This window comes from Solanum dulcamara, chromosome 5 (assembly GCF_947179165.1).
Source record: "Solanum dulcamara chromosome 5, daSolDulc1.2, whole genome shotgun sequence".
NCBI classification, from domain to species: Eukaryota; Viridiplantae; Streptophyta; class Magnoliopsida; order Solanales; family Solanaceae; genus Solanum; species Solanum dulcamara.
In genome coordinates, this window is record NC_077241.1 from 7,097,095 (window position 1) to 7,118,137 (window position 21,043).

At 37.0% G+C, this 21,043-nt stretch overlaps 1 protein-coding gene across 1 annotated transcript in view; it reads right to left on the minus strand.

The window, feature by feature from the left end:
- Positions 1–7,482, minus strand: part of LOC129888952 (NAD-dependent malic enzyme 62 kDa isoform, mitochondrial) — a 44,741-nt gene extending 37,259 nt beyond the window's left edge. The window contains exons 1-4 of the mRNA XM_055964025.1: positions 7,089–7,482; positions 3,831–3,927; positions 3,224–3,342; positions 422–589 (exon numbers count right to left, since the gene is read on the minus strand). Coding sequence (XP_055820000.1) covers positions 422–589; positions 3,224–3,342; positions 3,831–3,927; positions 7,089–7,271 — 567 coding nt within the window. The 5' untranslated portion in view covers positions 7,272–7,482. The remainder of the gene's footprint in view (positions 1–421; positions 590–3,223; positions 3,343–3,830; positions 3,928–7,088) is intronic.
- Between the last annotated feature and the right edge of the window lie 13,561 nt (positions 7,483–21,043).

The following is a 21,043-nucleotide window of genomic DNA, read 5'->3' on the forward strand; positions in this document are numbered from 1 at the left end:
CCACAAGATCTTCATTTTTCTCCATTTGTGTTGGCGGTAGGCTGTTTTGATGAAAAACATTCTATTTGACATATAATGTTTACCTGATATTATGCAAAAGCAAATTAATGTATTGCATGGCTTTATGATCTAATCAATTTGACATGTTCTGTCCATTTAAAAATCGACTGAACTGCTGACTAATTGCAGAGCACCAGCGTGATTATTTTACAGATTTCTTTTCAGCCCTTTTATAAGCAAAAATTCAAACAATATGCATCTGTATGTATCGGGGGAAGATATTGAAGTACAAATGATCTGTACAAGGTAACTAAGAGCAGTTCACGTCAACTTAGTAGGAAAGACCGAAATATTCAAATGTCTTCCCAGAGTAACAAGGAAGCTTGACATATAGATTAGTGGAGTTCACATATACACAAACCTGATCAGCCGGCCAATTGTAAACCATTGACATCATTTCCCCACGATCTTCAGCACTGAAGTACATACCCCTCGGACGTCTGAACAATCCACTGTACTTCTGGCAAACAAGACCAACCGTAGGAGTATACACTATGGGTGCATATTCCTCAATATTTTCCATAAGAACCTGCCACGATCAGGTAAAAATCTCATCCATAGTTCCTCATATGCAACTTTTATAACAAACAAATATAAATTAACTAAATGTTGCTGTGTTTAGAGTCAAACTCAAGACTTTCCCCTTACAAACAGGAACACAGGTGTATGTGATGTCCAAAGAAGAAGAATATTAACAAACATGATAATAAAATACTCACAACTTCGAATAACTATAACTTTGTGCTCATTTATTTGTTTCAACTTTCAAGTGATTTCTTCCTATTTGTTATTTTCAAGTCTTCAAAGATTAGAGTATGCAATACGAGACCCATAGAAAAAGGAATATGGCAAACTTATACAAAAAATATAAAGCTCTAAAGAAGCACAACTTTGTATTGTTTGTCCATTCCTTTGTTTGCACGCAATAGTGTTGTCAAAGGCTCATTTGAAAGGCTTAACACTGAAACTATGTGTGACAAGCTGAGCACTTTATCTCATTTAGGAAATGCTTTAGTATATGAACCATGGTGTGCCTCTCATCATCCTTGGCTTTGTCTTCTAGGGAGCACAAAAGAATAACAGTTTCACTTAGTTATAATTTGTCCAGTTTCTTTGTGCATATGATTGTTGTCTGGGTTTATAGTTATTATTCTTGAATCGCATATTAATTCATTTATTTTCAATTTTGTCTTTCTTCACTAAAGCCTACAATTTGTGCTTAAAGCCCCAACATACCTCAACGCATTTTTTGCTTTTGCCTTTGATAAGGCTAGCACGCTTCGTGTGTGTTTGGAGGGGGGGGAGGGCTTCTTTATGGTTATCTTCCCAAGAGTCAGTTTATATATTATATTCTCCACAAGATAAATAATGAAAACGTTTAAAGACTGAACAAGCATTACTTTGTTATCTACTTCATGAATTCAAAATAATATGGTATTATTTGTGTGTTCCATGTAATAAAATGACTAAACATTGTTAGTTTACCCATAGATCAAACTACATTTTTTAGATACTTCAAGCATCATTCTTATTAACTTGCCTTTAAGCTAGTGTAACAACCAATCTGTAGTACTTGCCTTTAAGTTTAGGTGACACCTTCTTATCACACTATACTCCGGATGCGAGCCTTCATTTCATCCACCCTGCCCCAATACGATGAGTGACATCCTCATCTATCCCTGCATCTCCCTGGATAATAGACCCAAGAAACTTGGAACCACCTCTCTTGTCTTCCATTATTTTCAATTCCTAAGAGATTCATTTCCCACTCAAAAGCAAACTCATTTACCCATCCTATTATTTTCTCAACTTTTTTCTATAGAGACAACTTTAATGTTGCTTTTAATTACTATTTCTATGAGTTGTATTATGAGCATAAAAAAACTTGAAATCCAAACACCAGAGCTTGCCAGACTTTGGAGTATCAGTGGAACTCGCAAGGGAAAGAGGAAAAAAAAAAGGGGGGGGGGGGGGGGGGGGAGAGAGAAGGAGGTGTATTCGGTTTCGATTTTTCTAATGAAAGGACAGAAAAGTCCCATTTTAAATGAGATAGTGAGGGTATTTTAGGTAAACAAAAAATGGGGACATTGCTAACCTACTACCTTCAAATAGTATGTTAGCAATACCTTATATATGTGTAAAGAGAGATAGAGACAAAAAATAAAGGCTTCTCTACAACAGAGACAGAGACACATCCGACATAACCCCATTAAAGGCCATATCTGAACAAAACCAAAGATCTTTGATAGCTTATATAATGGGAAATGTTCTATTCTCAAAAAATATATATAATGGGAAATGTTCCGGCTTGGTATCAGGCACTTAGGGATTATAAAACATCAGGATGACAGTTCTTAAAAGGGGCACATGGGAGCTGAAACACAAGAAATTCCTAACGAGCAAGTATTTTGTATTTCTTCAGCAACAGCCAATTCCAGGATAAGGGCAAATATGCCACAAATAGATTGTAGCTTGCTGCTTTCTTTTTCCTTAGGAGGCGAGGTTTGCTATGCACTGCAATGGTAGCTACTGAAAAGAATGTGGGCATTGTCCCAGTGCAAGAGACATGTCCGGCTTAGATATGCAAACTGAAGCACTTTAGGGGTCGTTTAGTTCACATATAGACATGCGGGTATTATGTAGGGATTGTTTATGCAGGAAATAATAATGAAGGAATTATTATAAGGTGAATAATAATTACAAAGGTTGTTATGTGGTGAAAAATAATACACGAACCGTATCCCATGAAATTTGTTTAAAAAAACAAATAATACATGAACTGTTATATAGGGATTACTTATTTTAAAGGTACTTTTGTCTTAAAATACTTTTATCTCCGTATTGCTGATACATGTACTTTTATTTCATATTCGCACATAAAATAATACATAGATTAACGCACAACTTAATGTGTTTATCATGTAATACCGCCAATCAAGTGTCGCATTAGTTATGCGGGAATTATTTTTTCTATGACCAACCAAAGACTGCATTAAATATGAGTGGATTACTTTCAAAATTCCTCCAACCAAATTGTAAATTCTATGCAGAATTTTATATTGGAATTATTTTTCCTAATCCCTCCAACAAAAGACTCCTTAGTGTTATCATAGAGCATCACAAGACAATGTAGTGCTGTTAAAAGACAGGTTCAATTACTCACCTTGTAGTACAAAGTCTCATTTCTATCGTGCAAGCGATTAAGTATGCGCCACTTGGCCAAAACATATGGGTCAGATGGACCATCTCTAGCTTGTACTTCAAGCCTCTTCAAGTCAGCCACTGTTACATGCAGAAAAAAGTTCAAAGTTGGCAATGTAAGTAATTGAACTCAAAAAAAAAAAAAAAAAATAAACACTTCTTGGGGTGAAATGCCTACATGATTAAAACTCTGAATCTGTTGCTATAAGGATTCAAATTTCGGGAAAAGGATTGGTGAGCTTTAACAATTCAAATTTTGAAAAAAATCTGTAAGTGGCTCCATTACCTGGACTTGAGAAGGGGGGGAAGTATATGCCACTAATAAAAGCTAGAAATTACCAAGACATATTAAAAAAGACGGAAATATCCACTGTTAAAATCCACATGATCCTGAAAATATCCAACTGGTGAAGAACACTACAAATTTCTTCTAAAACTCAAAAAAATGAATACTAAAAGTATGCAGGGGAGATCTATTCATTACAACAATCAGATGCTAAAGTGTCATAGATTTTGACTTTGAAGATTACCCAAATTTGATTGCAATAAAATTGTGGATAGAGACTTACTGAACCGTGCAATTTGTTGTTCAAAAGACATCACGTTTGGAGGCAGTAGGCCACGAATGTGAAGACGATCACGTTCTGTAAATGAGAATGCTGTCCCCTAAAATTCATACATATTATTGTGAATCTTGACTTCAGTCTTTTCCATTGTTCACATGAAGTTCACAATATGAAATAGTTTAATGCAAGAAAATGCTTTATCGCATTATGCTTACCAGCACGAGTGATCAGGATAGGCTGCATTATCCACATTTCTATACATATTTTGTGCCAGTTAATACTCCAATTTAAGCACTTAAAACGAAGATGAATTGTTTAAAATGAAACAAACTGATGAAGGGCCTAAGGCTGTCTCCTTGTCAAATACTATTCACTGGAAAGAAAAGGTGTTTTAAAGCTTTTCTTCAGAGCTATACTTTTGCTAGCTACACTGGGTCAAGTTAAACAGTAATCTCTTTCCTTTCTTCTTTAGGGGAATGGATTGTGGTCTCCTATATTGTCTTCAACAATCAACCCTTCAAGAACTAGCTTTCAGCATTTGTTAGGCACAAGGCCTATTTCTTCACATACTTCAATCAAAAACTACGAAACTAGGAACACATTTTGGTGGTGCTGAAGACAAAAACACAGATGTTTTCACAATATGGACTATTACTTGAGGATTGGATATCACGCTCATCAAATACAGACAGCTAAATTTCATACCTTTTTGAAGTAGTGCACCAAAACTTTTTTTTTTTTGAAACTGAACAAGAAAAAAAATAGTACACTACTTCAAAAAGGTATGATATTACCAGAACTCGCTTTTATTTTAATCTTTTTGAGTAGACTATAACATAAGATCTAAACTAATGTATCTCAATCTTTTCGAATTATTGTCTATTTAGGATCTTATGGTGAAGCAATTACCCCAGACCCCACTTGTGGGATTACATTGGGTATGTTGTTGTATGACGAAACAAATTATTAGAACATCCTTGATGATTGGTTGTCTCGATATGTTGCATGCTCTAGAGTCATGTATCTATTTGAAGCAGATAGTCAGATGGAACATCCTTATCTGCATACTTTTAAGAAGCTTTGCCCTATTGTTTCATAATATATCTTCATTGGAGTGTGACTTGTGTCAGTGTGCAAAATATCACCATAGCTCGATAGGTCCTAGAGTTAATGAATGAAGAGAGTCTGTTTTGAGTTAGTTCATTCTGATTTACTAGGACCATGTCATGTTGTGTCCCAAATTGGGTTGAAATATTTTCTTACCTTTGTGTATGATTTTTATCGAATGACTTGGATTCACTTTATAAAGAAAAATTATCTTAAGTATATTCCCAATTTTGTGCCTTTTGTGTTGAAGCTAAATGACAAATTAATACTATGGTGCACATACTAAGGAGTGAGAGTATAAGTCGGAATCATTTAAGTTTGACATGAGACAACACGTGATTCTCCACCAATCATCTCATGTTGATACGCCCTCTCAAAATGGAATTGTTGACCATAAATATAGCCTTTGCATGAGACAACTCCTACACTTCCACTCCAAACAACAACAACATACCCAGTGAAATCCCACAAAGTGGGGTTTGGGGAGGGTAGAGTGTACGCAAACAAACAAAGGTTCCTAAATAGTTCAGGGTCGATGCAGTCTCTATGGCTTGTTTTCTAATTAATCGTATGACATCCATGCTTACTTAAGGTGTGCGTTACGGTAAGGAGCATTACAAAACCGCCCAAAGAGTTGAGCAAACTTTACGACATTACAAAGAATTTCAGGACATTATGGCTGCCCAAACAATAAATATGGTATTAGAGATAGACTCATGGATTCATGTTGCTGTGTAATTCAATGTTGGACCCCCGTGTTATGTCATCCACACTTCAGTTGTCCGGTCCTGGGCGTGCAGGGGAAGGGGGAGGATGGGAGTTAAGTCTCACATTGGTTAGGGCAATGGGTTGTGGTCTCCTTACATAGTCTTCAACAATCCACCCTCAAGAGCTAGCTTTTGGGATTGAGTTAAACAAAAGGTCCATTTTGTCACATACATTTAATCAAAAAGTACAAAACCAGGAATGCATTTTGTTGGTACTGAAGACAAAAACACGGAAGTTTTCACAATATGGACTACTACTTGAGAATTGGATATCAATCTCAACAAATACAGATAGCTAAATTTTATACCTTGTTGAAATAGTGTACTAGTACTTTCAGTTCAATAGTTGAAAGTCAGTAAGCTACTACCACTGATCCCTTCCCTGACGTGAATTCATTGGCCTCCTTTAATCTATTATTTATTTGTTGAGGGTTTGCATGGATTGCAAAAAACAAATACCAGTGGAAAGGGGTAGCAGGAATTATCTAACTATTGGTTCTTGCTTCATCATTTTCATATTGATTTCAGGATTTAATTTGCTCATAATTAACCCAAAGTGGACCTTACGTTCCTAAATTTACATTCACCAGAAACTTAGTGCATGGAGTAATTCCACTCTGTAGTGCACAAGTAGAATTAACAATTTGCAAGTGTCCTAGAGGATGACTGAGTGGTTGAGGCATAGGAGTAAACAACCTGGAAGTCCTAATTTGAGTCCCAACTACAACACTCAGTATGTGCTCAGTCCAACCTTGGTGGGCAAAATTGCTCAGTGCATGTGTTTCTATGTTAAAGCAAGTTGCCCCATAGATTAGTTTAAGTGCACACAAACTGCCCCATCATAAAATGAAGAATAACAATCTTCCGATCATGAGACTTCAATAACAAAAATAAACTTGCTAACCAAAAGAGATTCCAAATTTCCAATAACAAAAAAAAATCTTTCTTTTTTAAAATTGGGGGTAGAGGGAGGTGAAATGGGGGAGGAGAATGGACCCTTCACCGACAAGGTGAAAGTTTGGTAAAAGTTGGCAACTGAACTATTAAGATTCCCACAATAACAACAAAAAGAATTCAACTAGCTAAAAGAAATGCTAGGTAATTCTTTCCATCGGTCCTAACCTCAACCTCAGTGGACAGTTACCTTGTGCATGTTGTTGGTGAGAGGTGGCACATATCTCGTAGAATTAGTCGACATAAAAAAAAATTAACTAACCAAAGGAAAGAATATTTCTACTGATCTTTGAACAATTCATTTTACAAACCAAATAATTAGAATAACAATGCAAGTGGTACAGCTAAAAAATTCAAAAGTAAACAAGGATCTGGCAAATTCACGTTCAAGAAAACATGAAAATTGAAAAAAAAAAGTTTATCTCTTTATTACCTTGTTGAACCATGGATCGTGAAGAATATCATGACTACGCTTATGTACAATGGTGGGACGATGACCTTCCGTTGTAGTAAAATTTCTTGAACAAGTTGAATTCACAGCAGCAGCAGCAACTCTTTGCTGTAAACGCCTCAGAAGAGTAGAGGAAAGTCGCATTTGATGGGAAAAATTCGCCATTTTTTTGGGATCGAAGAGAGACAGTGAAGACTGAAGAGCAAGCGAAAGTAAATTAAATTAAACCATATAAATAAATAATTACGACATTCGATGTATAAGTGTTAAGTTCAGTGGCCGGAAAGCTTAAACTAGTGGTAATTGATTAATTATTGCCCCTTTCTGTTTCCCCTTTATTCCTTGCATTTTTGTGACTAATTTTGTCGGCTGAATTCCATTGACCAAGACTCAAGTGTGAAAGTATAGCTAGTTATTAAGCACCCTCAAATCATTTCCGATCATCTCTATTTTCTTTGGTCCTTTTTCATTTGATATTTAGATTCTGTAAAATTCCGATTAAATCTAAATAATGCACTGTAGGGGTGCGTCATTCAAGAGTAGCCTCCGATCCATTTCTATATTATTGTTTATATTTTATATTTGGGAGAGTATTCATGGACCATGATAGAATATTCGTATTGTCTTGCCCTATGAAAAAAATATTGAACAAAAAAATGTTATTCAACCATCTCTTTATTTACTTGAATCGGATATTTGGAATACCAACTAAGATTTATAATACTATTAAATCACATAATATTTCCAGTTATTTTTATCAGTTTTTTTTATATTCAAAAATAGTAAGCGATTACATAAGGAATTACTAGGAATTTCTAAAATAGATAATAGAATCTCTAAGTACACGCTCAAAAACCCTCTATTCTTTATTTATACAGAACTGAATATTAGTTCTCTAAATTTGAAGGACTACTATTTATCACTATGTTTCACTTTTTGATTATTTTAATATTATTTATATTATATAACATTCGTAATTGACATATTATTAATCACATAAGATCATTAATTAAGTCACTAATAATCATAATTATTTTCTAATGTAATATATTTATTATATTAATTTTAATTTTATATTAATTTATAATTTTTAGTAATGAGGTTTCGTAAAAAAAATTATTGACTCAACTGCCAAGGACCATACGTCTGAGTTAAGGTGCTAAGTAAACTCCCAGGAAAATATGCTTAATCATAGGAAATAGTAAGAATTTGAAAATACTGAATCATTCATAAAAAAATATGATAGTCATAAGAGTAGTTCCTTAAAAATCATGATAACATAACATAATTTGAGAGTCACTTTATCTTAAATTGATTGATACTTTATCTTAAAGAATTCTTAATTCATGAAAATCTAAGTTCATAAAGCTTCTATGTGAAAATAGGATAATTGTAATCATTAAATACTTGCATGCCATGGGTTCATGAAAATGTCTTTGAAAACATGCAATAAAGACCAATTTATACATAATAAGATAGTAAGATCAATCATAGAGGATGAACTGGCATCCAATAAGAATCCATAAGAAATCAGGGAACAGTAGAATTTAGGAAGATCATAAATTGAGAAATTAATGTTTCCTTGGGACTCGATAGGTAGAGAAGAACCCATTGATGAAGTTCCTACATACCTTGATAGAAACCCTAAGTGAATTCTTCAATGGAGACGTGGAAATCTTGAAGCACTAGGTTGCTGAGAGAGAAGAAAGAGAATGGGATGGTTAGGGGTCTTAGGAATCAGTTATACTCTTTAAAATAAGCCTAGAACGACATAGTATAGGAATTAAAAGAGCAGAAAAGACTCGATTAATCCTGAAAAATAACTACCAAACAGCTTTTTAGACACCTTCTACAGATCGGATAAATATTTACGAACCATGAAAAGGTCCGTAAAAGTGAGAGAAGTCTAAGTTTTTGAGGTCTCACTGTACGGACGAATCTACGATTCGTAAACTCATTTGTCCTGTACAAGCCAAATTCCTAAGTTGCTCAAGATGGTCCACGACCACTCATCCGTGAAACCTCTCATAAACCTCAAACCATATATTTCAATTTTCTGAAGTCCAATCCATGGGTGGCATTTAAGGTTCGTGAAACTTTGTACGGGTCTTAAATATTCATAAAATTCATTTTCTGAAAACTTCAGCAATCATTTTGTATTTTTCTGGACTTATCTGAACTACGCACTTTTGGGGTATTTACAACACCCCATACTATTTTAACTTAAATTAATTTTGAGAATCTTAAGAAAATTTGAGCAAAGATCATTGTTAGTGGTCTACGACCGTAGAGTGTTCTACTGATCATAGGAGGGGCTCGTAGAACTGTCACGACCCAAAAACTGAGGTCATGATGGCACACATCTCAAAACCCAATCTGATGTGTAACCCTAAAAATAAAATTCATACAAGACTCCTAAAGGGGAAAGTGATGCCACGATTTAAATAAAAAGAAAAAAAAAACAATGAAGAAATTATCTCAAAACCTGGTGTCATAAGTATAAAGAGCATCTAATACAAGGTTCGAATCTGAAGATACAACATAAGTCTCTGAATGATACAAAAGACTGAAAAATAAAGATAGACTAGTGACGATCCGAATTCTGGGACCTCACCACTAATCTGAAAATACACAATCCGCTAGAATATTAGCTGCCACGTGGGGTACCCCGACTAGTATCTGTATCAAAAAGGGACACAGAAGTAGGGGTGAGTACAATTCACATGTACTCAGTAGGTTTTAGCTGACTGAGTATAAGGAATTAATCAAACCTATAAAATAAACTAAGGAACGCTTCCACCTGCATACAGAAAAGTCCCACTTCGGCATTGGTGCCGCCAGTTTATATATATATTGGCGCGAGTAAAGTAAACCCATAATAACAGCTCATAATCACAATTAATCAGATAATTCAAGCAGCACAGATATCAATGCAATGCAATGCAATATGATGATGCAATGATGTGGTGGTACGGTGGAATCAAGACTATCGCACAGCCTGTCGTATACACCTGCCGAGCTGTGCTACCAAGCAGGACCCATGGGGGTCTCGCAGACCATATACCTCAATCACAATATCTCATTATCCTTGCCACCTCCTCGTGGTCAAGGGATCACAATGCATCCACTACCCTGCCGGAAAACTGCCTCGGTCAGGGACTCAAGATACAAAGGTTAGGATCACAATGCATCCACTACCCTGCCGGAAAACTGCCTCGGTCAGGGACTCAAGATACAAAGGTTGGGATCACAATGCATCCACTACCCTGCCGAAAAACTTCCTCGGTCAGGGACTCAAGATACAAAGGTTTAAAGGTGTTTCATTTTCTTTCTCAAAAAGAATTTTCATATTTCTCAACTTCCCAGGTTTCATGATATGATGAATGAGGATGAATGCATCAAAACACATATGCATGGAAGTAATAATCAACTCACATGTGGTATAAGGTTCAAAGTTCTCAAAACTTAACCTACACATGATATTCACCCTCAATAAATAGTAATGGGAAGAACACACTTTCATTTAAATATTCACCCCTTTCTCAACAATATTTCAATACTCAAGTATGCTCAAAACCCCCAACTCAATCTCTCAGGCGGCATCACAAGTCAAATAATATACTCAAGTCTCTCTCTTAGGCAAATCATAATTCACATGCTCTCAAAGTAAATAAGATAACAAATAAGGCCCCCACCCGGGCTATGTAATATAAATAAACCCCGTCACGGCAACATATTAATAAATAAGCCTCCACACGGGCATCACAATATATATAACATTCTCAACTCATACTACAACCCCATCCCAAAGTCTATAACATATGAATGACTAATTACCCCATCTCAATCTCAAAGAAAGATAGCCAAACCTACCTCAATTGCCGAAACCGCACTCGAATACCTCCACCGGACAAGCAACTCTCGAATTCAGCGCTCGGAATGACAACCCACTATCAACAATGAAACATACACGTCACAAAGAGTCCAATGACACCCATATTGATAGGTTTCGGAATCGGGGGTAAAATGGTCCAAAAATTAATTATTTTCAAAAAGGGTCAAATCTGGAAATTTATTGAACAATCCCATTCTATTGGTAATAAGGAACTCATGGTTGAAAAACCCATAAAAATAGAGCTTAAAATGAGTTGGAAATCACAATTTTCCTTAAATTCGGATTAGGGAAGAAACAAAGATTTTGGGGGTTTGAAACTAAAATTTAAGAGTTAAAATCATCAAAAACTTAATGAAAAAGGAAGGTTTTAGGTCAAAAATCACTTACCCAACACTTTGCCTCGAAAATCTCTTCTCAAATCACCTCAAGGAGTTCAAGAACTCAAACAAATAATGAAAAATATTGAAATAGGAAGAAAGGGGCATTTTCTGCCCAAAAAGTTACTATTCACGCGTGTTACTGTTCACGCGTGTTACTGTTCACGCGTTTTTGTACAAATTTTTTTGAAAATCACCCTCAAGGTCATTACAAAAACCCTTCCACACTTAGCCAAAATTTCAGTCTTCAAGGTCCCTTCTATGAGTTGAGTTACGACCAGCCAAAAAGGTTATAACCCATAAGGTCAATTCGTAACTCTTGTGACACATTCCAGTAGCTACTGAAATATCCTACGATAGGGTCTACGACCTGTAAGAATTTGTACTAATCAAAGAAAGGGGTCAGTAGACCCCAGACCCACATCTAGTTGAGTTCTATGAGAGGCCCTTTACGACCCATCTTAGGTTCTACGACCCGTAAAAGGGTGGTCGTAAACCCATTGATCAAATTCTAGTAAGATCCTATTTTGGACCTAAGATTCTACGATCGGCCTTCTACGGTCTGTAGAAAACCCGGTAGCGGCCAAAGATAATTTTTAAGTAAGGTTATATTTGTTTTTTCCCATCTTTACCAAACTAAAATCAAGATGTTTTAGGACTAAAATTAACCCCTTATCAGTACCCAACGAACATTTCTCTCATTTTCACTTGGAATATTTTGAGAGTATGGGTTGGATAGAAGAGGAGAAGCTAGGGCTAATCATAAAGTTGGACTGAATTCGTCTTCGTGCCCTATATTTTCATTCAGTCAAGATTTGAGTTTCGACATAGTAAAATTTTGAACATAGACATAGTGAGCTTTAACATAGTATTTTTTGAGTCTATATTCATAATTTCAAGTGATTTGGCGTTGTGGAGAAAATTTTATCATTAAAAAAGGTTAAAATTTTAAAACTTTGAAGAAATTTTAAGTGTGTTTTGTTGGGTTATGTTGAATTCGAGCTTAAAAGATGTTGAATTTTGATATCTAGCTCGGAGGGATGCTACTATTGAAATTTGAGGTGATTTAGTAAAGAATTGAAGAAGTTGGAAATTTGGAATTTTTGGTGTTTTACATGTGTTCTTGAAGAATAAGAAGCGAAAAGAGTACATTTGATTTAAAAGTCCAATGAAAAAGTGTTAAAATATAATTGGGTGGTTTTGCAAAATTGGAGTTAAAAAATAATGGCATAAATAAGTCTTTTTTGAAACGTCAATGTCATAGATGAGCCAAACCTTTAACGTATGACATAAATGAGTTTTTTTCAATGTTCGATGGCATATTTAAGTCTTTTCCCTTCTATGTGTAAATATATTATGATAATTTTCATGATTTGAGTTTTCGAATTTGTCATTCATGTCTATATTCACATGAACCCTAGTCCCTAGTTGAGAAAGTTGCATTATTAATATCATACATTGTTTAAATTTAAAGAATGATATATTTACTTTTAAATTGAGAAAGAGTTTGAGCAGGATATTGAGTTTTGAGAAGTCTCTTAACTACTATTTTGAGCATCAACATTATTGAGTCTTAATGAGTTGAGTACTAATACATTTAAATATCTATTTTGAGATAGTTTAGAAGACAAACTATGTTTTTAAATGCTTTTCTTGAGTTGTTGAGAATATAATATTTTAAACATAAGAGATGAGTTGAGAACACTTGAGCTAATTCAGTAAATTCCAAAGAGATTAATTCTAATGACCTTGAAGGTCATTTTTAAAAATTATCATAAAAAGACTATTTTACCCCTCACGATAGTTTCTTCAAGTCATATTTAATTGATATCTAATGTCGGTTACATGGTTTTCTTGAAAAGTTGGAATTTTTGGTAAACTTTGAGTTTTAGAGGTTTAAAATGACTCAAAGTGATATTTGAGGTCATTCGGAATTTCAAGTCTTAAAATAAAATTCTGTTAATTCCATCAGTTTTGATAGGTCTAGGAAAGTTGACGAAATCATATTTGGGTCATATCATGGATTTGAAGGGTTGAGTTGGAAATAATTGAGTTTTTGGCCATAGGTTTAACTTGGATCAACATTTGAGGACCGGGTGTTCGAAATTGAATTTTAATGACTCCATTTGATTTGGAGGGTGATTTTAGGCCTAGGGAGAGTTTCTGTATATTTTTTGAAAGCTCCGAGGGCATTTTGGTCATTTAAGGCATAATATTGGTCTAGTTGCGACTTTTTGGTTTTCGAGTTAAGGAGGCCTTAAAATCAAATTCTTATGGTTCCATTGAGTCTGGAATATCGAGTTTAGTAGGATTGCATATATGGTTTGTCTATACGGGGTTTCGAACAAATCCCGAGGGTCATTTGGAGACTTGGAGACTTAAGTAACATTGTTGTCATCTGGTGCTTGAAAGTCTTTCTCCGCATTCGTGGAGACTTGCCCCTGTTTGCAGAAGGAATGAAGTTCCTTCTCTGCATTCACGGAGGCTTGTTCTCGTTCGCAAAAGGACAGTTGTCCCTTCTCCGCGTTGTCCTTTATCCGTGTTCTCTGGTTAGCCTCCGTGTTCGCGGAGTTAGTGATCCGCATTCGCGGAGAGCAAATGACCCCTAAACAGTGACAAAGATGGGGTCTAGCCTATTTTCACCATTTTTGGTGATTTTGGAGCTTGAGGAGGCAATTTTCAGAGGAGATTTCGTGGGAAAACTTTGGGGAATGTGATTCTAACCTCCAATCTTGATTACCCATTGATTATTTGAGAGTTTTAGTATAAAATTGATGTTTTTAAATTGGAGAGGTTGGAGTTTTCAAGAAATTAAATTAGTTTCAATGTTTTGATGATTATGAGCTCGTTTTAAGTCTAAATGCACTTCCGTTTTCACTAGTAAACTCCAAATATCTTGAGGATGTTGTTTATGTAATGATTTCTAAAATTTTCTGCTCATTCAAAATTGTTTTTTTTTGGACATTTTGGGTCAATTTCAGCCCAATTTCCAAAAATATGATATAGCTATTGTTAGTTTTGATTGGGAACTTGAATTTATATAGATTGTGGTGAATTAGAGTGCATTAGAAAAGGGAAAGCTCACATGGAGTGACCGATCGCGTATTGGCTAAGGCAAGTGGACTCTTAAAACTCTGTGAATCTTTTAAAATTTCCGAGTATCCCATCGTATATGTGTTAGGGAATAATGGGGATGAGGTTGCGGATTTAATTGTGATATGAAACTAATCTAAAATGAAATGATGGGATTAATAAAAGACTATGTGTGACATTGTTGAGTATTGAAACTTGCATGCCGTAATCTAGATATTTACGTGTATTTGATGTGATACTTGATAATCTAATTGTGATTGTGGTTTGTCTGAATTGATTATTCCTTATTACTTGTGTGAGCATATTGTTGCATTAGTTCTGAAACACTATGATGAAAGGTATATGATTGTGAGACCGAGGTCATTTCTGGTCAGAGATATGCTATGGATGAGGTCATTTCTGGTGAGAGATTGATAGGCCGAGGTCATTTCCGATGGAATTACATGGTCGAGTTCATTTTCGGCGAGATTATATAGCCAAGGTCATTTTCGACGAGGTTGAGGGACCAAGGTCCTTTTTTGTTAGAGAGTATGAGTCCGAGGTCATTTCCTGTCAGAGATTATTATGTCGAGGTCTTTGTCGACAATTGCACACATGCATGATCATTGAGTATGCATATACATATTATGTATATCTGTGTTGATAATTTGATGTATATTTATGATTGTATAGTATATTTGTGATATTGAGTTGTGATCTGAACCATATTGAACCGTATAATATAAACTGTTAGGTTGGGCTGATTTCTATGCAGGTTGTAGTCTGGAAGTTCGGTTGGGTTGGAAATAGAGTTCGTGTATTCTTTTAGATTTACTTAGTTCTTCTAGTTAGTTTGCTGGATACCGTGTTGTTTGATACTCACCCTTACTTCTACACTTGTGTAGGTTCTGAGCCCGAACTTTGATCACCGTCTCTTTTCTTGATCATTCGAGGCTTCTGGGAGTTGAGAGAGGTAGCCAGTGATATCCAGCGAACTCTCGCACTTCCTGTATTTTTATGCTTTACTTTGTTTGAGAGTTGAAGACATATTGAGACTTGTACTTTCATTTCATTTTTGTTATTTTAGCGGCTTGTACATGTGATAACCAATTTTGGGGGCATTTAAGTTGAAGGACTTCCACTTTTGGTTTAATGTTTATTTATTTAGATTGTTTCTGCTATATTTATCAAAATATTGAGTTTTAGGCTGACTTGTCCGGTAAAAAAGAACAGGTGCCATCACACCCGGAATTGGGGCGTGACAAATTGGTATTAGAGCTCAGGTTCATAGGTCTTATATGTACAAGTCAAGTTTAAGTAGAATTTTGAGGATCGATATGGAGACGTCTGTACTTATCTTAGAGAGGCTATGAAGATTATTAGAAAACTTCTTTTATTCATTCTTTCTTGACGTACCAATTCATTATTGCTAGTGCTAAGTATGACATGTTATTTTGGAAGATGCCGAGGACCAGATCTATATCTATAGGTAGGGGAAGGTAGTCTCCGAGGTAGTTATTGAGACCCCAGCTAGGGGTAGAGGTAGGGGCCAAGTGAAAGGTCGAGGTCGTAGGGTAGTTTTTGGTAGAGGTCGTACAGAGGAGCGGCACCTACCTGAGGTCATGCTAGAGAGGTCTCCCTAGAGATACGGGTTTAGATTGCTGAGGACCAGGTTCCTCAGGAGCCCACACCACCATTGCTTCAAGACACCTTATTGAGGATGCTGGGTATGTTGGAGAGTTTTACTCAAAGTGCTACAGGCATGCCGCAGGGTTCACAAACTAGAGTTAGTGTACAGACTCTAAGGCATCATCAGATTTTAGTGGTTCAGGTTCAGGTGGGCCAGCCACCATTGGTTCCTGCACCAGATGTCGATGCATAGATTGCTCCTAATATGGTTATGGCTATAGCAGATCAGTATTGCTATGAGAGGTTTCAGAAAATAAAATCACCTAGTTCCAGGGTGGTAAGAGCGAGGATGCACATCAATTTTTGACATTGTGTTGTAAGATGTTAGAGGCAGTAAGCATAGCTGATGCCATGGGTATTCGATTTATTGCAGTCCATCTCCGTGAGTCAGTGAGAGAGTGGTGGAGGACATTCATGAAGTCTAGACCAGTTGGATACCCTCCGATTGAGTGGGGAGTTTTTGCTAGCGCTTTTGAGGATTGCTTTATCCCATAAAGTATACGGGAGGAGAGTAGACTGATATTTGAGAGTTTGACTCAGGGCGGCATGTCAATTATCGAGTATGAGGTTTGTTTCTGCTAGTGTTGATCCACAATGTTGATCTTGAATGATGCGAAGAGAGTCCGCAGGTTCGTGAAGTATTTGACCTTCTCCATTCTATCATATGTGTTCAGATCAGCCATGTGGTGGATTTTTTCCAGTCTATTATGAAGACCATCAAAGAGGCATAATTGAGTGTTATAGAGGAGTTTGGGGACCCCAAGAAGGCCTATTCTAGTGGTCAATTCTCAGGTACCTCATCTGGATTTAGAGTTTCACATAAAGGCGATAGTTAGTTTCAGCGCCAAAGACCTATTCATGCTTTTATGCCAGCAGCTGATAGTGGGCAGTTAGTCCGAGGGTCTCAGAGTTTGGGCTGAGGTGGTTATGGTGTTCTATCAGGGTCGTCGCAACAGTCTTTGATCCTGAGGTCGTGTTTTAGTTATGGAGATCCAGGTCATTTGATGCACCAGTACCCACTACAGACTCATTCAGGGCCCTAGTGTACTTATTTAGCAGCTCTAGAGAGAGATTCAGAGCCTCCGGCTAGTCGGGGTAGAGCTCAAACAGGTAGAGGTGGTAGAGCCTCTCGTGATGGTATTATGGTTTTGCGAGGTAGGGGTAAGGTTCAGGCTGGCGATGATAAAGAAGCTCAATGCTATGCTTTTCTAGGAAGACCCTAGGCTGAGGCTTCTGATGCAGTTATTACAAGTATCGTTTTGGTTTTCCATCGACCTGTATTTGTGTTATTTGATCCTGAATCTATATTCTCCTATGTGTTTACCTATTTTGCATCTAGATTTGATTTGACTTGTGATCACATGCCCATGCCTGTACATGTCTCTATACCTGTGGGTGAGCCCTTAGTGATGGATCAAGTACATCGATCCTGTCTTATTTCTTTAGCCGAGTATGATGCTTGGGTAGACATGATTATACTAGGGATGGTAGACTTTGATGTGATATTAGGCATGGATTGGCTTTCTCTTTATTATGCTATTCTTGATTGTTATACTAAGACTGTGACTTTAGCAATACCGGGTATTCCAGGGATCGAGTGGAAGGGTACTAATGATTCCTATCCTAGTAAGATAGTCTCATATATCCATGCTCAGAGATTGATTGATAGAGGGTAAATGTTCTATTTGGCTTTTATTTGGTATACTAGCGTTAAGTCCCCTCCCATGGAGTCTATTCCTATGGTTAAGGAGTCCGTCGATGTATTTTCTACTGATATTTTGGGAGTTCCTCCGAATAGGGATATTGACTTTGCTATTGATTTGGAGCCGGGCACTAAGCTCATCTCTATTCCACCTTATCGCATGGCTCCAGCAGAGTTGAAGGATTTGAAGGACCAGTTGCGGAATTTGTTGAGTAAGGGGTTTATTATCCCTAGTGTGTCACCGTAGAGTGCACTGGTTTTGTTCGTGAAGAAGAAGGATGGGTCTATGAGGATGTGCATCGATTATAGACAATTGAACAAGGTGACAATTAAGAAAAAATATTCTTTTCCTTGTATTGATGATTTGTTTGACCAGCTTCAAGTAGCGGCCTTGTTCTCTTAGATAGATTTGAGGTCTGGGTATCATCTATTGAGGATTAGACTATCAGATATTCCTAAGACCGCTTTCCAGACTCGTTATGGTCATTATGAGTTTCTAGTTATGTCATTTTGGCTGACTAATGCCCCAACAGCATTAATGGAGTTAATGAATGGGGTGATTAGGCCGTATATGGACTCTATTGTGATTGTTTTCATTATGATATCTTGGTGTACTCCAAGATAGAGGGGGATCATTCTAGTCGTTTGAGGTTGGTGCTTCAAAAATTGAGGGAGCAAAAATTATATGCCAAGTTCTCCAAGTGTGATTTTTGGCTTAATTCCATGGCATTTCTAGGACACGTGGTGTCTAAGGAGGGTATTAGGGTAGATCCGGCCAAGATTAAGGCAGTTAGAGGCTTGACCAGGCCTACTTCCCCCATCGAGATTTAGAGTTTTGTAGGTTTGGCTGGATATTACCATGGGATTCTCTACTCTTGCTGCCCCAATGACTAGACTGACTTAGAAGTCAGTAGATTTTCATTGGTCCGATGAGTGTAAGGCGAGCTTTCAAAAGCTCAAGGCCTTGTTGACTTCAGCTCCTATTTTGACCTTATTCGAGAAGGGTGTAGACTTCACCTTGTATTGTGATGCTTTTGGTGTTGGTTTAGATGGAGTTTTGATGCAGAAAGTAAAGGTAGTTAGTTATGCGTCTAGACAGTTGAAGGCTCATGAGAAAAATTACCCTACCCATGATCTAGAGCTAGCGGCGGTGGTATTTGTGTTGAAGTTATGGCATCATTACTTGTATGGTGTGCATTGTGAGGTATTCACTAATCACTTAAGTCTTCAGTATATCTTCAGTCAGTGGGATTTAAATTTGAGACACCATAAATGGCTTGAGTTATTGAAGGACTATGACATAACTATGTTGTATCACCTGGGAAGGCTAATGTGGTGACCGACGCTTTGAGTAGGAAGGCTCCTAGTATGGGGAGTCTCGCGATAATTAGTGTTTATAGAAGGCCCTTAGCTAGAAATGTTCAGAGGTTAGCTAATAGCCTTGTTCGATTGCGAGTTTTTGAGGAGGGTGGAGGATTTATTACTTCTATTAAGGCCCGCTCTTCCTTAGTTAAGTAGATTTAGGAGAGGCAGTTTGATGATGAAAAGTTTTGTCTCATTCGAGACAAGGTGTTGAAGGCCAAAGCCAAGGAGGATAAACTTGATTCAGATGGTGTCTTGAGGATTGGGGGTCGGATTTGTATGCCCAAGGTAGGTGAATTGATCAAATTAATACTAGAAAAGGCTCATTGCTCTCGATATTCTATTCATCCATGCGCAACAAAGATGTATCATGACCTTAGTCAGCATTACTGGTGGTGTAGGATGAAAAGGGATATCACAGAGTTTGTGTCCAAGTGTTTGACCTATCAGCAGGTCTAGTGTGGGCACCAACGACATGGAGGTGTGAGTTAGAGAATGCCCATTCCTACTTGAAAGTTGGAGCGGATCACCATGGACTTTATTGTGGGCTTGCCTTCCACCGTGGGTGGTTATGATTCTATATGGGTGGTGGTCGACAAACTGACCAAGTCTTCCCATTTTATTCTAATTAAGGTGAAGTACACGGCTGACAGACTAGCTCAGTTGTATATCAATTAGATCGTTCGGCTTCATAGAGTTCCAGTATCCATTGTTTCGGATCAAGGCTAAGTGCTTACTTCGTACTTTTGGCAGGATTTACACGAAGGCCTGGGCACTAGGCTTGATATGAGTATAGCTTTTCATCCACAAACTGATGGTCAGTCCGAGCGGACAATTCAAGTGTTAGTGGATATGCTTCGAGCTTGTGTTATTAATTTTGGTGCTATGTGGGATCAGAGTTTGCCTACAACAACAGCTATCACTTCAGTATTTATATGGCCCTATCTGAGGCATTGTATGGTAGGCAGTGTTGATCTTATTTTGGGTGGTTCCACTCAGTTGATATAGACTCATTAGACACGAACTTGCTTAGAGATACCATAGAGCAGGTTCGGATTATCCAGGGTATGCTCTTGACATCTCAGAGTAGGCAAAAGAGTTATGCAAATAGGAGGGTTTAACCATTGGAGTTCATGGAGGGTGACCATATTTGGCTTCGAGAGACACCCATGAAGGGTGTGATGCATTTCAAAAAGAAGGGCATGTTTAGCCCTCGATTTATTGGCCCATTTGAGATTTTGGGGCAAGTGGGAGAGGTGGCTTAATATTGGCCTTGCCATATAGCTTATCAGTGGTATATCTTATGTTTCATGTTTCCATGCTCTGAAAGTATGTGTCAGACGAGTCTCATGTGTTATCTCTTGACACGATAGAGTTGGGTCCAGATATGACTTTTCAGGAGGAGCCTATTACATCCTTGATAAACAAGTCTGTAAGCTTAGGACCAAGGAGATAGTACAGTGGAGGAACCGCTCTGTCGGAGAGGCAACTTAGCAGTTGGAGGACGACATACGGTCCCGATATCCATAGTTTTTCGAGGCTTCAGATACTTTCTTTTACTTTATGTTCGAGGACGAACATGGTTTTTAGTAGTGGATGATGTAATGATCCTGAAGGTTATTTTTGGAAATTGTTATAAAAAGACTATTTTACCCTCTCGGTAGTTTTTTAGAGTCATATTTGATTGATATCTGATTTTGATTTTGTGGTTTTCTTGAAAAATTGGATTTTGGGTAAACTTTGAGTTTTAGAGGTTTAGAATGAATTAAAAGTGGTATTTGAGGTCATTTGAAGTTTTGAGTCTCAAAATAAAATTCTGTCAATTCCATCAGTTCCAAAA